General features: G+C 35.9%; 1 protein-coding gene across 18 annotated transcripts in view; it reads left to right on the plus strand.

The window, feature by feature from the left end:
- Positions 1 to 25187, plus strand: part of CPED1 (cadherin like and PC-esterase domain containing 1) — a 310448-nt gene that overhangs the window by 92671 nt on the left and 192590 nt on the right. For all 18 annotated transcript variants that reach the window (XM_005550620.5, XM_074035873.1, XM_065542507.2 and 15 more), the window contains 2 exons: positions 14987 to 15119; positions 17153 to 17321. In XM_005550620.5, coding sequence (XP_005550677.3) covers positions 14987 to 15119; positions 17153 to 17321 — 302 coding nt within the window. The remainder of the gene's footprint in view (positions 1 to 14986; positions 15120 to 17152; positions 17322 to 25187) is intronic.

Below are 25187 nucleotides of genomic sequence, written 5' to 3' on the forward strand. Positions count from 1 at the left end.
AAAGAAAATTGTTACAGCTAGGCCTAATGAGAAGCTGAATTTACCTATTCTATTATTATTTATTATTATTTCATCAACTAAAATGATCCCTTAAATTTCTTATTTATAATAATACTTATGCATAAGCAGAAGTTAAGTGAATGTGCTGAAGGCAGAAGATTGTCTGTCTTTGTCTTGCTTTGTCTTAGTGTCTGTATAGGGCATTCAGCAGCAGATGGGAATGACCAGCACTGGGAGAGTCAGAAGCTCCAGTCCTCAGCTCTCACTGGCACTCTCCTCCTTGAGGGTCCTCCTTACCCTTTTCTGTTACCTCTTTTCTCATGTTCCTCCTCCAGACTCAGCTCCTCAAACCATCTACAGCCTTTCTAGGCAGCATAGAAAATTTACCAATGCAGACCTCACAGTGCAGTCTTATGCCTGGGATCCGTGATGAGTCAGATGTGGGTGTAGCCACCAGCATTAGGTCTGGGCCTCCAGAATAATAGTGGCCCCCTCCTGCATGGGGCACTTGGAAGGGCCAAGAATTAGTTGTCCTAGCTTTTTGAAGCTGTTCTTCTGGTCTTCTTGGGAGGGTTTATGATGTCTTTAGAATTCACTGATTGTGCTGCCAAACTGGTTTGTATAGCAGCAATCTGGGAATGTTAATTAATGAATGCAAGTACAGCCAAATTATATTTTATGGGAAATATATGATTTCTGTGGAATTAATGGTTGTTGAAAATAGTTTTCAGAATGAGTAATTGCTTTGACCTGATTGCACAGGTGCTGGAGGATAGCGGGAGGTACAGATGGAGTCAGGCTGCATATGTGTAAATCCTGTCCTGACCACTTGATATCCCAGTGTCCTTGGGCAAGTTGTACCTTCTCTGTGCTTTGCTTTTCTTCCATCTAAGTACTAACCAGGCCCGACCCTGCTTAATTTCTCAAATCAGACGAGATTGAGCACTTTCAGGATGGTATGGGGCTGTATTCTGTGCTTCAGCTTTCTGTCTACAATGTAGGGATGGTCATGACTCTGTCTCCTAGGGTTGCTAAGAGGACAGAATGAGTTAATACGTTTCAAGTACTTGGAACAATGCACAGAGTGAGCACCCCATAAGTGTTGAGTATTATGATTGTTTTTTTGATAAGTATCTAATTATAATTAGATACATTATTAGTTATATTGTTATATTAGATATATTGTTATTTATAATACTAGATATATTGTTAGTTATAATTAGTAGCTACAACTTTAATCTAGTTTGGTGAGACTTATGTTTTTAAGACTCACTAACCTGGAGATAGAACTTGGATTCTAAAATCATTACAAAAATATTTCTTTGCCTCTATCTACATTTGCTATTTTCAGGCTCCTTCCCCTTAACATCCTGTCACTGACCACTACTGAGTCATCATAAAGCAATTCTCTCATTCCTATCAGACTCCAGATTCTCTTTTGAAAATAGATATATATTCATTGACACTTGGTTGATCAGAATGAAATATCTATAACTCTCCTATTCACATAATTTTAACAAACTAGTATAATACCCCAACTCTATTATAAAGGAAAATTAAGGTGAAAGTAATTTATAATATAACAACATGTATTTCAATATGTAAGTATTTATGCATGATGACACCATAGGGTGTAATGAAATAGTCAGATGCTTCCACTCATCTTTAGAATCACCCTGAATGTGACAGCTACAAATTCAAATTGCTGTGGTTGTATCATAGAGGGAAACTAAGATTCCATAGGTCACATTGCCATTGGTGATGTGCCTTCCCAAAATGGAAACAACTCTGGAGAAAGTCACAAATAAAGCAAAGCTTAGTGTTCCCTTGCTTGGCCATGGAATTTCATTTCTGCAAAATTCAGTGTATAATAAAACTGATTAAAATGAGTAAAACTGAGTTTATATGCAAAACCACATCAAGCTCTAGGTTCAAATAATTACCAACTGGCTTTTCATCCACATCAGTATCCACTGAGACATTCAAAAGTGATGTGGGACAGGGGACAATGTGTTGTTGCACAGGGTGATACACAGCATACTAGCAGCTGTTTTGGTATGAGAATGAATGCCTAACCATTTGAACAAATGTTAGACTTTATATCTTACCAGTGCATTCCAAAGAAATACCAGATCTATCTTGCACAAGGTACAAATCTATTTGTGGCCTTTATCCATTAAATTTCAGTAGCATTGCTCATCATTGTGATGGCCCCAAATGCTCCCTTTGTCTCAGAGAGCATTTCCTATGTATTCATAAGTACAATCCTCTCATACTTGTTACAACTATTCACCGTTTACTCTACTTCTGCTGGAGTCCCCCATGGCCATCTGCTGCTGATGTACACTACTGCTCATGCCCACCAAAGGCACTCTGCCCCTGGGCTCCATGTGGCATCGGTCCTGCTGCTGCAGCTGCTTGTGTCTGTGCTGAGGTGCCATGTCCAGGGTCAGGGACACTGAGATTCATGCTGTACCTGCTTCTCCTCCTGCTGCTGCTGAAACTGAAACTGCTGGTGCACATCCCGCTGTACCAGTCACTGTCCTACCCAGGGCCTGTCATCTCTTTGGTTTTCCAAAGCCTGAATAAGTCAAAAATAAATTGGATTTTTTCACTTCAGTAGGCAAAATCCTTCTTTATTTTATTGTTTTTTCTAGTGTAATATTATCGTCTCAACCTCTCACATATAACTAGAAAAAAATGTTTTAGTATTGTTTTAGCTTTTGACCTAAAACCCGGAGTGGAAGTGGAGCCTATGGAATATAAGAACAGCATACAAAAAGGTGCCTTTCTCTTTCATCATCCTGGTATCCTTAGACTTCTCTTGCCACCCACCTCTTTTTTCTTTAGGAGAGATTCCTTACTATTAAGTTTCACTCACAGTTTTGCCAGTCCAGGTCAGACACAGTGGACTCCTCATTGAACATGGATTAGTTTCACACTAAAACTGCACTACACTGATAAATAATAACCAAATAGCATCTTGTCATCTCTCATTGATAGGGTTTAAAAGAACAGCAACAAAAAATAGGTGTATTTTCTACCATTTCCTATTTCGGGGGTTGTCGTGGTGTGTTTAGTACCCCTGGGTTTTAACAATGTCCCAATTGAACCTGAACTATTTCTCCTGAACAGAGTTTGGATACAGAGCTGTATTTAACCTTCACATATAAGGCCATAACTATTTATGCTCTTGTGATCCAAATATTGCAGAAGCAGGAAGGTTTACTTTGAATCTAAATACAGAATTGAGAAGAAAGGGAGGAAGATGACATGGTTGAGTAGAAAGGTTATGCTTAATCTGTCTTCTTCAGTTCAGTATTTTGTAATGTTTCTGTTTCTAGATTCCTTCCCTCAGTCCCGTGTAGGTCAGCCCAACAGCCAATTTTAGAACAGTTTTGTGTCATTTAAGGGAAAGAACTTTCAACTGTATTTGTAGCAGGCTATAAAAAGCAAAGATGCCATCCACAAAATGGTATCCAAATTTTTCCAATTACGTGATTTATTGGTAAATCTACACATTTGTTGTGTCAAGAGCAAAATAAGAAATGTGCCAGGTGTACTCAGTTTTTAATTAAGGGAAACCTTACCTCATGGACAGATTTTAATAGGGTATTTTGTTGTTACAAAGCCATTGAAACAACATTTTAAGCCATTTGTCAATAAAAAGCCCTCAATTATGTAGAATATGGCTCATGAGGGAAAGTATACAAACTGGAAAGAAAACAAAAAAATTTGAGTCTTATGTTGATTTTGAAAATATCTAGTCAGAAACATGTGCCCAAATGTCAACTCAGACTCCTGGGACTAGTAGATACTACAAATTTCTTAAGTGATCTGGGTTGGAACAGACAGATTCAGGGGATAGAAGAAAATGCTGAGGAAATGGCAACTTTCTCCAAGAAAGTGGCAGTCACTGCAAGTTGGAAACGAGGTGAGTGGTTTTGAAGCCCAGTGCTGAAAACCTGAATTGAAAATCATTTGATGGATAATGGTGGCCATGAACTTTTACCACTTTTCACTCCAGATCCATGAAATTGAATGAACACTCTTGAGTTTGCCCTCTCTCCTAATAGAAACTTCATGCACTTTTACTCTAAATCTGATTTTGCTTTGCTACCAATGACCACCACTCTTCACTGGCTGGCCCCAGAAGCAAACTCGGGCAAGGGAACCTAACCCCAGCCATGAGGGCTTGAGCCAGGCATAGCAGGGGACCTAGGTAGAAATGAACCCTTAGAGAGAAAGCTGAGCATTATGTTGTATTAAGCAAGTAAATAAATAAACGAACAAAACACTCAATCCCCTCTTCGTCCAGTAAACAACAGATCTGATTCCCCAAGTCGTGAATAGGAGTTGGAATTTTAATATAGTTTTTTTTTTTTTTTTTGGTAGGGGAAGGGAGAGTGCAAACAAAAAGGCAGCAAAGGGGGAATTAGCATCCTCAATACACAATAAATTTTTTGCCAAATTCAGTTTTTATAACCCTCTTCTCTTTCTAAGCAACTCCCTCTAGCTCACTAAAACACTCTCCCGCCCAATATCTCTCTTCATTGGTCTTTTTGTCCATTCTTCTCTCTCCAACAAACTGATATAGATTAATAAATCAGTTTATTATTTCCCATTACTTCAAACAACATAATAAAAACTTGGTTCCCAAATTAGCCTGTATCCTCCTTTCTTAGAGAGGGAAGGAAGAGGGGTATCTGTATTTTGACTTTTTTTTTTTTTTTTTTACTGTTATCTGATAATTTCCCATTTTAACTTAAAGCCGTCTTGAATTCTCTCTACTACTTACAAGTCAGGCTTTTATTCAGCTTTTACTGGCTGGGTCTGCACTTCCAAAATATCGCAAAGAGTTCAAGCTCAAGGATTTTTCTTTCTTTCTTTCTTTGTGTGTGTGTTTTTTGTTTGTTTGTTTGTTTGTTTTTTGATGGAGTCTTGCTCAGTTGCCCAGGCTGGAATGCAGTGGCATGATCTTGGCTCAGTGCAACCTCCGCCTCCTGGGTTCAAGCAATTCTCTGCCTCAGCCTCCTGAGTAGCTGGGATTACAGACGCCTGCCACCACGCCCAGCTAATTTTTTTTTTTATTTTTAGTAGAGATGGGGTTTCACCATCTTGGCCAGGTTGATCTTGAACTCCTGACCTCGTGATCCACCTGCCTCAGCCTCCTAAAGTGCTGGGATTACAGGCATCAGCCACCATGCCTGGCCCGAGCTCACAGGATTTTTAAAGCTAGGACTACACTTCCCTAATTTATTGAAAATGACTGTGACATTATTGAGTGCTACAAAATTATTTTCTTTAAGATACTTAATGTATTTGGTAAGAAATAGCAAGATATAAATGACTTCTTATCCATCATCCACCTATTCTTAGGCATTTATTTAGCAATTTAAAACAGAAGTTCAAGTCTAGGATTGCTATACAGGGTCATGCAAACAAGTGGTGTTAATTGAGACAAGGTGCTGATGTCAAAACCCTAAGCCTGGGTTAGCGTATGTTAAATTTGTGAAAAATAATTCATATGTATGTATATTCATATATATGGTAAAAGCATCTTGCCAGCACAAATGATGAGATGATTACAGAAAACTTGGAAGAATATTCTTATAGAAATAGTCATTGGAAGGTGGGTGTGGTGGCTCACGCCTGTAATCCCAGTACTTTGGGAGGCCGAGGCGGGCAGATCACGAGGTCAAGAGTTCAAGACCAGTCTGACCAACATAGTGAAACCTGGTGTCTACTAAAAATACAAAAAATTAGCTGGGTGTGGTGGTGTGCGCCTGTAATTCCAGCTACTCGGGAGGCTGAGGCAGGAAAATTGTATGAACCTGGGAGGCGGAAATTGCAGTGAGCCGAGATAGCACCATTGCACTCCAGCCTGGGTGACCATGCGAGACTCCATCTAAAAAAAAAAAAAGGTTGTCATTTGAATGTAATGTCCTGGCTTAAATTTTACCTGGAAAAGAAACAGGTTAAATTCAAAGGTTAAAATCTAGACAAAAATAGGCAAAAAAAAAAAAAAAAAAAAAAAAAAAGAAAGTTTAATCATCTCATTAACATCTTTAAAGACCAGCAGTTATTTAGCACTTCAGATAGGAAGGCCCTTCCCCTCTTGGCTGAATTAATTGGATAATTCTTTAGTCATATACAAGATATAAGATAGTCCGATGTACATGGCTAATGATGGGGATAACTAGCTAAGGCTGATAATTGAGACACCATTTCAGAAACTCTTCTCAGGTTCTGCCTGGCTTGTGACTCAGGCCCTTGGGTCCTCATCTATTAGGAGTGAACTCTTGTGTTATATGTCACTCAGCCAAACCTGAACCCCTCAGATTCTAATCATATCACTGAGAAACTTGAGGGAAAGAACCTCAAGGCAAAATGGTTTAGTAATCCTAACAGAACATCTCTTCTGACATATTTCCATGTTCTTAACCTATTTCTGGCATTTGGAGCTCCAACCCTCATTAGATTTCATTGTGGCCATTGGCTCTTGTCTCTCCATGGTCTATATTCTTACCTCCCTTTGGCAGTTAGATATTACAAAAATCTTGATATTTTAAATATGCTCTTGGTTCACATATAATATGTTTACTTTTAAATAACATAGAAATAGAGGTAAATTAACAGGAATATTGTATACATTTCATTATACTAAAAATCCCAGGTAAAAATTGAAGGTTAAATTTGCCTGTGAAGTTGCCATTAAATAAAAAATATATTAACACATGGTTTCATTTAAATAGGAGCCATGACCCTTAGTGTTTGTGTGTTACATTTAAATTAGAATTGACTTTCTCATATATATAAGTATATAAATAAAATATTGTATAAAATTTGAAATCACTGTTATAGCGTTCTAGTAAGTTATTATTCTGACTTAAATTATTTCAATAATATCTGATAGCTACTCCAGAAAATATTCCTGAGAAAAAGGTTTACAATTAATAAAGTGATAAACTACTTTTCACAGTGGGTGGGTTTAGGCTGCCATTCTATTACCATATTTGTTTCACTCTATGTATTAATATTTTTTGGAGGTTGTGTTTTAAATTGTTATTAATGATGCTCATTAATTTATACTAAATTATCCACCTTTGGTCTTGCTGCAGTAGTCAAGCATTTTTCTTTTTTAAAAAAATGTCAGTTCCCCTGGAAAATTCATGCAGAAAACCATCAAAGGAAAATTAAGCTGCCATAAAGTAATAAAACAGTCTTTCATGCTATTTGGTCATTGCAGCAAAATCATAGGGCAAGAAAATTGAAGTAGTAGTCTAGACACAGCTTTTATAACCGAGAAGAATGAGCAGAACTCAAGGTTCTTATGTGGTCATGGTCAAAACATAGAGTGGTCCATGGGGAAAATTATTTCTGTAGAATTGCATGACTTTGACACTTCCACTGAAAAAGACTAGAAAGCAGAGCATTCATGGCTTGCATTTACTGAGTGCTCCCTAAGCATTTGATTGATTGGTTAGTTGGTGGAAATTTTATACAGTGACTACCCCTTTAGAGCACATTGCTGTGTCATTAATCTGGTGATTTTTATGGGTCAATTTGTGTTTCCACTTCCACTGGGACACGGACTACACTTCATTTCCTATAACAAAGTGAAAGTTACTGGTTTTCTGCCAAGAGTACTGTATAGAAATACCATGCTATTCATATCTGTGGTTTGATGTACACTGATATGATAACATCATATGAAAGATATTCTGAAACCATAGAGAATAAAATATTGTTATCAAAGTCACACAAGTAGTAATACAATAATGTCAGATGTTGATAAATGAATTATGAGTTGCCTAGGTTAAGGCTAGAATTCTGTATTAATAATACCTTTATGTGTTTGGTATATCCATTCTCTCAGAGATACTCCGGCCAATGCTATTCGCGTAAAATGAAAGTAAAAATTTATTAAAGAATCGATGTGTTTAGGCCAGGTGCAGTGGTTCACGGCTATAATTCCAACACTTTGGGAGGCAGGGAGGGCAGATCTCCTGAAGTCAGGAGTTCAAGACCAGCCTGGCCAACATGGTGAAACCCCATCTCTATTAAAAATACAAAAATTAAGCAGGCATGGTGACAGTTGCCTGTAATCCCAGCTACTCGAGAGGCTGAGACCCAAGAATCACTTGAACCCAGAAGACAGAGGTTGTAGTGAGCTGAGATCCTGCCGCTGGCACTCCAGCCTGAGTGACAGAGCGAGACTCTATCTAAAAAAAAAAAAAAAAAAAAAAGGCAAAGCATAGAATTGTTCAGAGTACACAGATCCCCAAATTTTACTATTTAAGCTGAAGTGTAGATCTGAAATAGTTTGCGGAGTTTTGTCTAGGTGTCATAAATCTGTTGACTACAAGCTATTTCTGTTTTAATTTGTGTTGGTTGCTTTAAAAGAAGTATGTCTCTGAACAAAATACAGAGGAACAGACTTAAATACTGCAGTAACTGAAAAAAACATACTGAAGTAACTGACTCAGTCCTAGGTTTACTCCATCCATAATAACCTAATACAGAATTCCTTTAAAGAAGTGAACAGAACAAGAAATTAATTGCTTTCCTGAGATACTGCAATGCTAAATTTGAGGAGGATCACTAAAAACACAGTGTGTCTTTACAGGCCATGTATAAGTAAAGATACTGTATTTTATTTTGGTCTTGTTTTTAAGAGAGTAATGTCAAATACCAGATGTTTAAGAAAGCTGTAAGAGGATTTAATGGATTCGCTTTTATCTGATAGTGAGTAGTGGTGGGAACCTCTTAGTGTTAAACTCAAAGGGAATAACATTGTAGCTACTCTTTGAAATTTCCGAAGTTAGAAACAAGATTTCTAGATTTTTTAAAAATCTATATTAAACTACTGTTTAATAGTAGTAACTGTGTAACACTTTTTCAGCATATAAGTCAAATGCTGTGCAAAGCACTTTAAGGGGATTTCATATTTAATTCTGCCAGCATCCACATGAGGTAAGTTATTATTATTACTATTCTTATTATTCTAATTTTCCAGATAAAGAGACTGAATTTAGAAAAGTAAAGAAATTAACTCATAATTATACCTATATAGGCATCTATTAATAGACATGAATTAGTATTTTTAAAAATAAATGTTATTTATAATATTATTTGTAAAATATTTTTGGAAAAATATTATTTAGCAACTATTTAAAATGTGCTGGACAAATTAGAATATGCATCTTTATTGTTTTCTCCCATGTTTTCTTGGGCCCAATTTCAGGCAATTTGGTAAAACAAATGAACCCTAGGTCCCCAAATCCTTCACTTTCTCAGTATCCCTGTAAGGAGCAGCCTTCCTTTTGGCTGTATGCTGGTGACATTCTCTCCTATGCTTTCCCGTGCTCACTGTGGGTTCCAGGGGTCTTTGCCGATATTAGGCCTCTTGGTCTTAAATAGTTAATCTCTGAGCTGTGGATCCCTTCCTGGGGCATCATTGGTACGATTGTTACAACCTACTCTTGTGTATATGGTATTGTGCCAATCTAACACTACATTGTGGTAGCGAGAGAAAACCAATCCCATGTTATGCACATTTCCTAGGTCTGAACAATAAGTTTGCATTGTACAAATCCAGTGAAGTGGCTCAGCAGTTGGCTTGTTTACTCTTTTCATTTCTGCAAATACATCTGGTTACTTGGGTAAGAAGAAATTAGAGTTCAAGTATTAAATATAGATGTATCTGAGATCCTAAATTAACTGCCAGGATGTTCTTGGTGTGCTTGGCACTAGTCATTCAGTGGAGAAAAAAAATTAGAATCTCTGCCGTCATGGAGCTTATAGTCTAGTGAACTGAGAATACCCTTAGATGCACTCAAAATAACCCTTACCTTCTAACTTCTAATGAGTGATCAAGCTTGTAACCTCGACTCTACCTTGGGATATGTTTTCTCACCATTTTATACACTGCATAAGAGGTGAAAGGGTGGTTAATGTTCCTCAAATACTAGTTAGGGGATAGGAGCTTCTTCAGCTACAGCCTCTTCCCACAAGACTTAGTGTGTCTCACTCAAATGAAACTGGAGCTGGTTGACCCTGTGGAGCACTCACAATTACCAGAACATGACAAATCCACAGAGGGACTGCATTTCAGCTCTGGTGCTGAGACCCTGGCCACTTATCTTCTCCATTAGGCCATTTATAGCACATATTTAAATCATAACTTTGTATCTAGGATCACAGAGATTGAAGATTGCAAAGGAACTTAGACACCATCTACTTATTCTTTTAGTCTACTTGCTGCTAGACTTTTTCAGCATCATACAAAGAGAAAACAGATTCAGAGCTGAAGATTTTTGTTCTCTTCTAGCAACTGGCACAACTTAGACTAGGCTTCTCTTGTTTTCAAAGCATGAGCCAAACACTCACTGAATGATTTCAAGGTCCCCCTTTTGCCATTTCTACCCACTGACATTCTAGCCACTGTAACTTTTTTTCACAGTAGTATGTTTAGTCACTCTTTCTTCCCCACTGTAGGCATCATGATGAAGGAAAAAAAAATTAGGTTGAGTATTATGAAATTGCTGATATTTGATCAACATTCAACAATTTTTTTTTTTTACCTAACAAAAGGCAATTTTATGTGGCTCAACCTATGCTATCCCTTGCTGCCATATCTGAATGCTCTTATTTGAAATCAAAGCTAATATTGCTCCTTTTTTCTTTTTACACACACACACACACACACACACACACACACACACACACACACAGTTGTTTGTTTCTCTAGGACATGTGGCTACTGAGAAGACTAAGGCCAAAACTTGTATTTACCAAGTACTGTGTAGAGTTTGTGCTGAATATTCTCTATTTGCCCCTCAGATTTACTCTACATCCTTCTCCAGGGAGCCGTCCTCCACAGACTGCATCCACAGGGCATCCTTGTCCCCTGGCATCTAGCGAGAGATTGAGGACAGGAGGAAATAATTTGGGAGTATTTGTTGCCTGGCTCCTTCCCCTCTGGACCCTGGCTTGAAAGTGGCTGTGTTCTTCTACCTGTAGCCACAGTCTTTCTTCATGGCCTTTCCTATAACAATGCTTTTGCCTGGTTCTGGAAACTTCTCCTTCCTGGGCTAAGCGTGGTAAAAGCTTCACATTTTGTAGGCCCTGGGGAGCTCCTCTACCCCTTGTTGATTTTCCTGAACTATACCCATGTGTTTGTTAGCAGTCCTTCTTTCATTGTCTCGTGGTTAATAGTCTCTTCAGTTACTCCTTTGACTCTGCTGTCTTCTGGGGCCCTGACTGACAGAGTGATTTCCTGGCTATCACTTCAGTTTGTGCATATATCAGTTTCTATTTACTATATGTGAAAGTTCTGAGGTTATATTTGCAGAGCTTTTATACCTGTAGGCTAAGTTCTAAGACTTATCAATGCCCTCAGGCAGGAGGAATGATTAATGCACTCATAAATGGTACTTATTTACACTTCTAATCTCAAAACTAATTGCTAACTATTAAGTAAGGCCTTTATCTTTATTGAAAATTTTGAAATAAGAAAATGCTAGCTAAATCTAGTTTTCTAATATGAAAATGCAAGACAATATTCAAATATCTGTGAAATATAATTATACTTTTATTATTACTTCCCTATTAATTATTAGCTGTAAGGCAAAACATTAAATCAAATGCAATATACATTTGGTAGCTAATCTTTGTCAGTATAAGTGTTTTTTCAGTGTTTAATATTTGACTGTGGTGTATATACTCATATGCCACATAGAAGGGAAAGAAATAATCAAATAAAATGTTTTTAATTCATTGGAATATGATTTTGTTAAGCCATAGATTGACTTAACCCCCCAAAACAAGTTCATTGTTAGAACAAGTATTTCAAATATTTCCTGAGCACTTACTTTAGTGCTTATTTTAGTCACTATAGTGTTCAGTGATGTGGGAAGTTCAGAAGACTCATGGGGTTTACGTGCTGGATTTTAGAAGGCTTCCTAACAATGTCACAAGTCTATTAATTGTTGGTTGGCAAGAACCAAAATGAAAGCCCAGGTCTCCTGTTTCTGGTTTAATCATCATTTTCATAATACTTTTTCCCCAACCAGATATTAAAAGGTATTGAAAAGCACGTTTCATGCATCCCTAACAAATTGTTCACTTTTGTTCTGCGTAAACTTTGCTGATTATACAGTTACAGGCTTCATGGCTCTCTAAAATAAGCTAAGAGTAGCCAATAAATAAAAGTACAGCACTATTCACCATATGATATTTCACATTTTAATCTACTTTCCATTCAGTCTGCATATTATGGGGCAGGAAAGCCCTAAAGAGTCATGCTAGGTATTCCATATTAAGTTACTTTAATATTTTTAACAAGTATATGTTAATGAACTAGGCTGTTTGGAAGACTGTGTCATACAGCCTCATCACCCAAATCCTTTCCAAAAGCAGAAGGTCTTTTGAGCATTGTTTGTAGGAGATTTCTAGGCTCTTTGAGTGTGTTGGTTGGGCCATGGAAAAGGGGAATGGAATAATAAATGGATTAGACTGGACTGTTGAGAGAGCCCTTGAAGGCTATGCCAGATGAAAGATACAAGACATATTGCTCCAGGCATACCTTTATTTGTTAAATGATAGCCTAGGACACCAAAATGTTTACACGATTATTTATGAAATTCCATAAAATGCATTTGCAGCTTTTAAAGATATGAATGAAGTTTATATCTGAGTTGTGGCTATAATCAAGTTAAATGAGAATAATTTTAGAGGGGACAGCTAATTACAGAGTTTTTTTTTTCTATTAGAATAATAAAAAGTAACATACAAGCCTGGAATAATATAATAGAAAGCCTAGAATGTATTGATATATGTATAAATATAGAAATAAAGGTAAAGTTATTTTGCTCAGTATTCATTTCTATTATCCGATCAGAGTTTCAGAGATTCATGTGGAAATCTGACATAGTCTTGGCAATTCCTGTATTGGACCCCTTCAGTGTCATGTATGGCTCCACTTGAGCTAAACCAGAAAAAAGTGACATAAAATTGTTTATTCTTTTGACATGTTTTTTGACAACTTCCTCAAAACCATTGAGATATTATCTTGGCGAAAAACTTAATATGTCTAGCTTCTTTAATGTCAACTGTGCTTGAGTTTGAAATCAATTCTGTGCTTTTTGGCAGCAAAGTAAAAGGGAAATCAGAGTAAATTATACTTTTTCTCATACTTTACAAAAGAAGCCTCCAAATCAGCTCTTTGGAGACACAAAACTTGTCCTAGTAATATACTCTGAAAACATAACTCTATTTAGTAAAATTTTAATTAAGAACACGTATTTTCTTACTGCAAATTTAAAGGCTTACGTAAACATTTCAACTTTTTAAAAGTTGTGATTCTCAAGAAAAGAAATTAACTTAATGGCTGTTCATTTATCATCTCCAAAACCAAAGCCATTTGAATATTTCCTTTATTATGATGTATTAGAACTTCATTAAAAGGGAAAACTTACAAATAAGTTATCCTTTTTGGAGCAAGATCACACTGTGCTAAATAATGAGATATGGGAATACATTGAACAGCTTGACTTCTGCTGACTTTTACTTAAGAGTGTGAAGTGTTTTAAATTAGACTATGTTAGTATTGATGAAATGTGCACAAAGGGAAACATAATTTAAAGGCTTTGTTCTATTTTGAGAGCTAGATAAATTATATAATTAAAAAATAAAGCACTGTGACCTGGGATTAGGAAAACAACTTCCAGATACTGTTGGAGAGTGTGGAAATTGGAGCAACCATTTTGGGAGGCAATCTGGCCACATCTAACAAATTTGCAGGGCATTTGCCATTGACCTGGCGATTGCACATACCAATACGAATCTGCCACTAGACAAATTTGTAAAAGTACACCAAAATAGATGTATAACAGTATTCATTGCAGTGCTTTTGAAATAGCAAAAGAAAAACATTACAAAAATAATCTAAATACACAACAATAGAGAATGGCTAAATCAAATGTATATTTATTTAATGAAGCACCCTAAGCTATTAAGAGGTATGTATGAAATAACTATGAATATGCTGATATGGAAAGGATGCCAGGATGGGTTAGTAGGTATAAATAAGCCAGACATATATTATTATAACACCTCTTTGGGATAATTAAAAAAACAAACAGAAATACGTACATATATAGGTTCATGTAGATACATTGATATTTTGTATTTGATATTTCGTTGATGTATTGTACATCAACTTTTGTATTGAAGAAATATATGCATCTGACCCAATGTACTTATTCAGATTTTAAAAGTTAATATGTAAGCATTGGTTTTTGGTGGGAAGAAGTTCTAGATAGAAGTGGACTGGAGGATGCTTTTTCTGCTCATTTGGTTGCTTTCTGTAATATTTGATTTTTGTAATCATGTATATGCAATACCTTTATTTTTAAGCATGTCAATATGTGTGGTCTTAAGTAAAGCATTATTATTGTTCTTTATTTTTATATACCTTAAAACACAATAATTAATATTTTATTAGACAATAAAGCCCTGTTGTTGAGATTCCCAAGGTCACGAAGCATAACAAACTTTAGTATATCAGCATTGTATTGTCGGAATCAGCTCAAGTTTTCTATGTAATATTCTCATCACAAACAAAAGTCTGCTCTTACAGCCACCACCCCCTCATTGAGAATGCATCCCTCAACTTTGTAGGATAGATCAGCTTGATGTTGGACAGTTAGAGACATTATATCTACCTCCCCTTCTGAGCAAGAAAATGAAATTAATTATTCCAGTTGTTTTCCTCCTCTGTAGTAAGAGAACATATGGCAAACAAAGGCCTCTCTACATATGCATTCATACTTAGTGGAGCCAAGTTTGATTCAGAATGGGGAGAAAAATGGTTGCATATTTCTCATGTACCCTGCAGTTTAACACAGCATACTCTATTTTCAAAGCAGTTCCAAAAAGAAACAATAAAATGACTGTCTTCTGCTCTCTTGAATCTTTTCAGAATTGCAACTTCCAGTGAGTCCCTCTGTGTGTCTGGATCAGGGAATACAATTAAAGCCGAATACTTCGAGTCACCTTTTAAAAACAGTGAAGCCACGTATGTGGAAACCAGAGGACTGGAGACATGAACAGCTGTAAGCTAATCAGTGTGAATTGTTATAACCAGCATGCATTTTAGGAGACGGCTAACGAGAGAAAAGCACAGAACAGATATGGGGAGTTCACAAGTGTGAATTATTAGTTTCTCTTACATAAATTTTCAGCTCTCCTTTTTAAATAAAGAATGCCATCATTGACTTTCTCCTAGATTAATTCAAACCTGTCCTGCCAGAGAATAAACATTTGGGTAAATTGGACTCTTACCTAGTAAGTTACATTAAAGGAAATTGAATTGAAAACCTTGACAATGCAAAACTATAAAATTTTAGCTTCCATTTTATACTCAAATGACTTTGCCTTAGACTATGAATATGGCTGGATGCATTCTTTCTGCTATTATTTTTTTTAATGGCTCTTAGCATCTAAGAAAGTATCTGCTGTATATCAAGTTATCCAAGTTTCCTCCAGGGAAAGGATTTTATAATGTAGATAAATTATAGTGAAAAATTAAGAGGTTTTAATTATCCAAGACACAAATAAGTTTGCCTTATCTAATTTTATAATTATTAAGTATTATTTAAACAGTTAATAGTATTTATTGAAGAATCGTATGCATCTTGTGCCAACCTAGAATTTTAAAGTTAAAACTAGGTCAGGTGCAGTGGTCCATGCCTGGAATCCCAGTGCTTTGGGAGGTCAAGGCAGGAGAATTACTTAAGCCCAGGAGTTTAAGACCAGCCTGAGCAACATAGCGAGAATCCGTCTATACAAAGAATAGAAAAAAAATTAGCCAGGCATGGTGGTGCATGCCTGTAGTCTCAGCTACTCAGGAGGCTGAGGCAAGAGGACCAATTGAGCCCTTGAAGTGGAGGCTGCAGTGAGCTGTGATCACACCACTTCACTCCAGCCTGAGTGACAGCAAGACCTTGTCTCCAAAAAAAAAAATATATATATATATATAAAAAAAAATAAATAGCACAGTCCTTTCATTGATCAAACTTAGATATTTAACATTTAGAAATATTATGTAGAAAAGCAAATAATTATGTATTTTAGTATTATTTATGATGAAAGCATATTTGTTTCATTACAAAATATTAAACTGGTGTTACTTTTCCTTTGTAGCCTGAAGTGTTTTCTTTTTTGTTTGTTTGTTTGTTTGTTTTAACATTCAATCCCTTAAGTTAACTCTTCATTATCTGGGAGTAGGGACATTAGGTAAGATTGAACTAGTGGGCAAAGTATTTTCACATATTCTTGGTGACCTGTTCACTGTGTAAAAACAACACATTTTTCTAGAGAAGAAAAAATGGAGCAAAGGTAGGCAGAGGTAGAAGGTTTTAGAAAGTCTCACTCGAACTGTAATTTATATCACTTTTGTTGCAATGGTACCGTGCATCTGAGGTCATGGGTACTGTGACTAATTTATATATTTATTTTTTAAATTCAACTTTATTCTACATACTATCTTTCCATCTTTTTATTTTATTTATTTATTTATTTATTTATTTACTTACTTACTTATTTACTTATTGTGAGACAAAGTCTTACTCTGTTGCCCAAGCTGAAGTACAGTGATGCGATCTCGGCTCACTGCAACCTCCGCCTCCCAGGTTCAAGTGATTCTCCTGCCTCAGCCTCTCAAGTAGCTGAGACTACAGGCACCTGCCACCATGCCTGGCTAATTTTTGTATTTTTAGTAGCGATGGGGTTTCACTATGTTGGCCAGGCTGGTCTCGAACTCCTGATCCGCCCGTCTTGGCCTTCCAAAGTGCTGGGATTATAGGCATAAACCACTGGGCCCAGCCACCTTTTTTACTTTTTAAAAATACTTTGATTAAATCTGGCGGATTGGGGAACTATTATCAGTTTGACTCATTCTAGCTGTACCTCTCCACCACCTGGTGGTGATGCTAATAAGCAATTGAAATTGTTCAAGGAAATCCACACACTGAAGGTGGGCGTCCTACAAAGGCTAGAAGCAGTTGACAAAGCTTGAGGGTAATTTGCAAATTACATACTCAACCCTACATTATGGAGCGCTAACTACGTTGTTTTATTTTTTTAGGAATGAAACGACAGTCCTTGCTCCACATGAAACAATCTTTCGAGCCGAAGATCTATCTGTGATTCTTAAAGCGTATGTGTTGGTGACATCCTTAACCCCTTTGCGTGCATTCATTCATTCAACTGGCACAGTTTGGAATCCGCCAAAGAAAAAACGCTTCACTGTCAAGGTAAGCTCTCAGTTGAAGCTATTATTTCACACAAGTATGCTGAAGTAATGTGAGTTGGGCTGCCATGTTCCCACCTTTATGGTTATCAAATCCCATTGAACAAAGATCACATCTTTTTTATTGCTGCAAGAAAAGATTTTCATTTAATAGGTGCAGGTTTAAAAATGAATTGGAAGCAGCTTAATTCACTAGGGATCACAAAGGCTACATTCTTTTTTCTCAATTCATCGTGATAGTTCAATTCTTTGATCTACTTATTATAGAGCTAGTTCACAGCTATACTCTGTTTTTCTTAATTTTTCACTTATTTGAGAAAAAATATAGTCAAAGCAACAAATGGAAATACAATTTTGCCTTTGTGCTTTTTGCTTCACCCTTAGGAAGCATAATGCTAGTGCATTACACCAGTCAATATGGAATATTTGCTGAGTGAAAAATAAAGCTTTCAAGTGTGCCTAATATAGTAAGCTATGACATAAAGGATAATAGGAAAGATTTCAGGGAAGAACTTAATAATAATCCCAAAAAGTTTAGTAAGTTATAAAAGGTAGCTCAGGTCAACTTGGCGGAAAATGAGATCTAGTGATGACAATACGTTTGATAAATTTTAAAGAAATTTTGATTTTACAGTATTTTATTGTTCTGCATACCAAAAAGAGGAAATGGAAAGAAACTGAAAGAATGCACAGGGTCTCTCACAGTTTCAACAGATTCAAAAATGATTGAACTTGATTTTTTTCAAAATTTACCTTTATAAATTGAATTTTGAATTTTGGAAAATCTTCCAGCTCAAGAAGAAGGCATGAGCAAATTGTTAGAATTTATTTCTGGCATCTTATTTTTTTTTATTTAGTGTGCTTTTGTTTTTCCCTCTTAAACTTTGTTTCCTTTTTCACTGTAAAGCTTAAATATTCTTCTGTAAGTTTAAAAGTTGTGCATTCTTTACATATATAACATACAGTGGTCACTGTTAATTTAAAACATGCACTCGTGTTTATGTTTTCCTATTCATTTCTTAGACTTTTCAATATTTCTATCTGCTTCCTAACCTTGCCTTCTCAAGACTCTTTTGGTCTCTGTACCACTTCCCCAAATCCCATTATCACAATGTAGATTTTTAGTTTTGGTTGAAATAATCACTTGTTCCTTTTTTTGGTCTTTTTTCCCTCAAATACAAAAAAAAAAAGCTATATCAAGACACTTACCATCCTCACTTCCCCACACTGTTTACAATGTCCTCCTGGACTTGTTTCTTTTACGATTTGAGTGTTTTCAATTTGGGTCTGATGTCTTTAATCTTTAATTCTAAAAATTTGTTTTCATGATTTCTTGAAATATTTTTGCTCACTGTTTTTATTCTTCCTTCTTCTGTTGACCAGATTTGATCCTTCCATTTCTATTTATATTTGGCTTTTCTTATCTGCTTTCTGGAAGCATTTCTGTTTTCTAAGACAGTTCTTTAATCTTATCTTTTGAATTATACAGTCTGTGTCAGTCTGTTTTGCATTGCTATAAAGGAACATCTGAGGCTGGGAAATTTATAAAGAAAAATGTTTATTTAGTTCATGGTTCTGAAGGCTGTACAAGCATGGAACCAGCATCTGCTTGGTTTCTGATGAGGCCTCAAGAAGCTTCCATTTATGGTAGAAGGCAAAGTGGGAGAAATCATGTCACATGGTGAGAGAGGGAGCAAGAGAGATGCCAGGCCCTTAAACAAAGTTCTCCTGAGAACTAATAGAGGGAGAAGTCACCACCAGGAAGGCACCAAGCCCTTCATGAGTGATCTGCCCCCACAACCCAAACAGCTCTTAGCAGGCCCCACCTCCAACATTGGGGATCATATTTCAACTTGAGATTTGGAGGGGGCAAATACCCAAATTATATCAAAATCCTTCTTACACTGTAGCTTTACTGCTATCTCATCTGTTGTTTCTTGTATTTCATTTATTTATTTAATGCTGCATGTATAACTTAAATGCTCATTTCCCTTCACTTAAAAACTAGTATATTTTTATTTACTTCTAACATTTTTACCGTATTCCTCTTTGTTGTTTTTAATGATTTCTTTTTCACATTTTATTTTGCTACTATCTTCTATTATTTCTTTCAGTATATTACTCATGCTTATTTTAAATTCCTCATCTATCAGTTTTGGCCGTATAATATATGTTGTTCAGTTTGTTGCCTTTCTTTTGAAGTAGGTGTATTTTTTTGTGCATTCCCTATATTGTCATTTGAGCTTAAGTCCTCTTGCAGACATTATTTATTCCAGCCAGTATAGTGTTTGGGGAAGGTCAGTCCTTTCAGGTGAATCCAAGGAGAAGGGAGAGAATGTGTTCCAAACATGAAGAAATAACTTTTGGTTGCTTCCCTTCGTAGCCAGGTAACTTTCCTGGTCAGAATTTCACCCCCTAGACTCTCTCAGGCATAAAAGCCCTGGGAGGAAGCACACCTTCCTCCATTATACATCATCAAGCCTGGGGGTTGACAGACAGTAGGTGGAGGAGTGAATGCCACATGTGACCAGTAACTCCACACATTTTTTTCATCCTCTCTCCCAAGAAATTCAGCAGTCTGAATCCTGGGCCTGGGCTTAGCATCCTTAACAAGGAAGGAGCAACCAATGATTGTCCTAGGGGATGACAGGGGAGCGTTAGGAGGAAAACGAAAACATTTTCCTTCAGCCTGTTGCCTCAAGTACCCTCCAACAACACCCCTCCCCCAACTCCACTTATCCCTGACCATGGCTACCACTGGTCAGACCAGTTCACGATAGCTCTAGAATCCCTTTCAAAGAAGTATTTGTTATTTGTTCTTTGTTATCAAATTCTTGCTTGGATCTCATTTCACCTGGGCTAGTGAATCATCTTAACAGGAAACTGAAGCTCTTAGATATTTTAAATAATTTTTAAAGTATTTTTCCTCTTTTTGTTTAAGTGCCGCTCCCCCTACCCTGGTACAAATAACAGGCTAATTTTTATGATAGTATTTATTTATGTATTTCCTGAAAATAAATCATGAAAAAAGAAATCTCCTTGTGATCTGGTTTTCTTTAGATTTTCATGCTTTATTCGCTATTTCCTTTCTTATTCATGTGTTTGTCTTTTCTGTGAGACAGATGGAAGCTGTGGTTGTAGCACAGGAAAGCATGCAGTTCTTGTCATTTTCATCCTCTCCTTGGGATTTATCTTTTCAAGATCTTGCCTGATTATTCTGGACAATACTGTTATCTCCTCTCAGAGGGAGGTAGTACAGCTTCCTGGGTCAATGCAGAGAAAGCAATTGTTTCCTTACTAGTCCAAAGTTACGCTTGATGATACAGATAAGTTTCAGAAAACAAGAGGATATTCATTTACCCTTCAACTGATGTACTTGTTATTTCAGTTAAAACAAATAGATTATAACTTATCTGTTAAATTACTTAACCATCCTCAGAAATACTGCTTTCTCCTCGTATTTTTAGATGTGAAAAAATACATAGAAATTTCACACTGCTAATGTGAAGGACAAAACCAAAACCCACTTTAAAAACTACCCACGCTATACCAGCATGTTATTAAACACTGTTCTCAAATTCCACAAAACATAATTTTGTGTGTGTGTGTGTGTGTGTGTGTGTGTGTGTACTGAGTCCTGAATTCAAAGCCCAAATGACTTAGTTAAATCAGTAGTGATTTATGTACTGTGTGATGAGGCAAGCCCACTAAACTAGTTATCAGTGGCCATTTATAGAACATTCTGGCAGCTAAAGAAGGTATGAAGGCAATAACAGATATAACTATGAGCTCATTTATTTCCAATTAGGTCTTCTGCTGAGATACTTTATCTGTTAAAGCTTTGTAGAGAGTAAAAAAAAAATCAAGAAATGCAAATTTGAGGAATAATGGAAAATAGACGCTTTGTAAACTATTTTTAATACCCTTCTATAGAATAAAGTATTTAAAAATTTAAGCGTTAGATGTTTCCCAAGGATGTTCAAACCTAAAAGCAGAGGAAGATGTGAAAAAGAAAAAAATTGCAAATGTGATATTTGCTTACTATGTCGTTTGATCTGATTTTAAAACAACTCTATTTGTTGCTGTTAAGACAATATCATTTACTTGATGAGTATAATAAATCCAATTTTAAGAAATATTTTATTTAAAAATGTCTTCCCTTAAAAAGCTCTCAACTGAATTATAAAACACTTCAGTTTGTATCTATAAATTCAAGAGTAAACCCCTTTCACAAATATTCTAACTATAACTTTTGGTTAAATGAATCTATGTCTGTCTTAAAAAGCAGGTCATATAGATTAACTGCAAGAAATGTCATAAATTTAAATTTGGTTCTTAGAGCGAAAAGTCACAAGTCATCCCTTCATCCATTGTAAATCACAAAATAAGTTACCCAACAGAGAGGCAACTGTAATATCTGTAACGTTTTATGATGTCTGAAGATTCTTTATACTTCTGACCATAGTTGACTCACTGTTTTTATGAAAATGTATTGCTGAAGAGATTTGTGACTTCTGGCAGAAAAGGTTGTCAAAAGCCTTATTTTGTCCAGTCAAGACATAAATTAAATTAATTCATTGTTTGATCAGCCATCCCATATTTGAAGACGTTAGATGTGTTGCTATTCCATATTTGACATCAGATATAAAGTTATATGAAGATGATTCCTTGCATATAATCAACTCCCTATAAGTGTCTCTTCGATTGAATTGAATCAAAGGTCATTTAAAAAATTTTAACTGCACGCATGAAGAAATTGCCTGAGTCTACTTTATCCCTAACTGCTGTAAGCCAGCCACTCTACTTTGCAATGATATATACATGATATAGATAAATATTATATAAATGATCATTTGTTTTCCAGTAAATGCAGTATTCAGATGTCATAATCTGAATTTCTAGATAAGGGCCGCTTTGATAGAAATAGGGAAGTCTGGGATACCATAGCCTTTTTTCAAGTCCGATTTGTGAGTTCTAAATCACCAACTCTCTACCACCACTGCCATGGCCTTCAGGGGACCATTCTTCCATCTCCAGTGCCTGCAGTTCCCTCTCACATCAATGCAATCAACAAATGTGCACAGAGGGCAGAGGAGAACTGTGGCGAAGAAAGGAATGTTGTTATGTACAAGATTCCTTTTTAAAAGATGCATATATCCCTTATTCATTTTGGAAACATGACACAGTTGCAGGGATGAAGTTAGCCTCATTTGTCGTCAATATTTATGCAGTGCCTTTGATAATGTTGGGTGAGATCGCTCATATATTCCCAAGGTAAAAATGAGTAATGTCTTTGGAAGAAGGTATAAAGTGACAGTATGGTTTTTCAACCTTAGGAAGTGTTCTCCTGATCTTCATTTTATGTCTAAAACTGCAGGCTATGAAGCAGACCTTGTAAAAGGCTTTTTGACTGAGCATCTGGCCCTTCGCTAGGCCCAGGAGATTTATGTCAGCTGTAGAAAGAATGTGAATAAAAGTCTTCTCCTGAGAGTTTGTAAAAAGAGTTGATGTATTACTTAACCTACTTTTGCTTGAATTAAATTTTAAAATTGCATCAGGGTGTTCATTTTAAAGTATGATTTTTATATAAATAGAAATTATAAATAACCAGCATGTAATTGAATAAACTTGTGACCAAAGCTGACTTACTTTAAAAACTTTTACAATAACTGCAAAATAATCAGCCACATTGATGTTAGATATTATTTCGAATATACGTTTGCTCTAGTAAAAGAGTGACTGCCTTGTAACTGTACATGATTTTAAAGTACATTAATGTAGAATAACTTAATTATTTTGCACTAATACTCTTTATGCCAACTTTGTGTCTTTTTTTAAAAGCAATTCATTCACTCATTCATTTCATTCCTTCATTCCCAACTTAGTTCTATTAAAAGATTTGTCAAGTCATTTTGTACATTCGTCATTTTGTACATTCATTAATTCTGAAGGCTGAACTTGGATTATTATCCTAAATGTAAAGAAAACTATTCTTTAATGATGATCATCTTCATTTGGCCAAAATGATAACTTAAGCAGATGACTCTAAGCCTCAAAAAGGCAAGCAATGTGTCTGCATCTCCAGAGCCTCACAGAGTGCCTGGCGCATGGCAGATGCTCAAAAATGTTTATCAATGAATCGTTGTCTATCATCCTCATTGTAATTAAAGGTACCTCATTAATAATAGCTTATTAAAAACTGCCATTTGGGGAAAATAAGATTTAAGAGCAGGTTCTACAACAGAAGATAGTCGTATGGATTTACATATTCCATCGTTGTTAATTCAAGCATATTTTCTCTTCTGAACTAGGGTTGTGAATGCATAGATATATGCAAATATAATTAACTAAAATAATGCTTTATATAGGTAGATATATACACACACACACATATGTGTAGATATACCTACTATATATATATAATGTATTATAATGACAATGTAAAGGTAAAATCTAACACTAATGAATGAATTTGCTAATTGTTATTGCATTTAATACTAGAAAATCAGTAGGCAAGTGTTAATTATATATCCAGAAAAATGGAGGTGAGCTAATACTCAGGGATTTCAGTGTGAAATCAGGTGAGGTAAGTTCATTCCTTCTTCCCTCCTTCAGGATACTTGAAAGATCGAAAAGTTCCTCAATAGTACTTTGGAGGATAGAGTGTGTGTTTCCCTTCTCAGCTCCTCCCCTTCACCTGTCCTGTTGGGAGCCTGCTTCTCCCTGGAGCCATCAAGGGAAGGTATATGCTGGGATGAGGATGGGGCCCGGTTGAGGACTTGAAAAGAGCAAGTGTTGTTTCTCTGAACTGCATCCTGGAAGTGTATGCCCCGTGAACTTCACAGAAGCTCTTAAAAATTAATCTCTGCAGGCTCTTCCTCTTTCTGCCATTGGCCAGCACAGTAATGCCACTTGGATTTCTGTTACGCCTTGCTGATCACAAGTTTATAAAATAAACAGATGTTTAGAGTAAAAACCAAGCCTGGGAAAAGAGGTCTAGTGTAAGCAATCTTTCAAAGCACTTTAAGCATCTATAGAGAGCAGCACCCTCTTAATTTTTTAGTTTCCTATTATTTCTTTAATAGATGAGTCAGCTAAGCCGTAAAGATGTTCAAAGACAGAACAGCTGTATTCCCTTTCTTCACTACCCTCCATGCAGAAAGGATTGTTAAGATGGATCTTTGGGTAATGAACCATGAATTAAGGCAAAACTCCCTGCAATCTTCTAAATGTTTTCATTTCTGTACAGGCACCTAGAGAGTTATTGAATTTAATTTTATAAATCTTTATCCCTAAGACTTTAACAACAAGGCTTAGCTGAGTTTTTCATCACTGTGGTAATGTTAAATATCTTCTGATGACAGGAAAATATATTGGAAGGAAAAAAAAATCACATAAAGTCAGCAAACAAGAGAACAAAAACCAAGAGGAAAAATCTACTTGCCTAAATCTTTTTGAAATCCTTAAAAGAAGAGATTATGCTTATTCTTCATTTATGTAGGAAACAAATCTTTAGTGCTTGGCATAGTACCTAGTATTCAGCAGATTCAGGGAGAGAGAAATGGATTAGAATAGAGACGCCACTCATCAAATAGCTGAAAAGAATAATTAGTAATAAAAATAACTCCTTTACAAAGTGGTATGTGAGTGCAAGGTAATAACAGTGAAAATAATGGCAGTAATTGTCTCCAAAAATTAATTGCTTTAATGCTTAAGTTTATTGCAGAATATGTACTCAGTGGGGAAGTTAAATGATTTTTACACTTTTACTTTGGGTATAGAAAAAAAGTAAGTTTTTACCAGAACATTTTGAAACTTATTAAATGTATATCATTTTTGAGATTTTTATAAACAATATCCTTTATTCCTT

Source organism: Macaca fascicularis, chromosome 3, assembly GCF_037993035.2.
Source record: "Macaca fascicularis isolate 582-1 chromosome 3, T2T-MFA8v1.1".
NCBI lineage: Eukaryota > Metazoa > Chordata > Mammalia > Primates > Cercopithecidae > Macaca > Macaca fascicularis.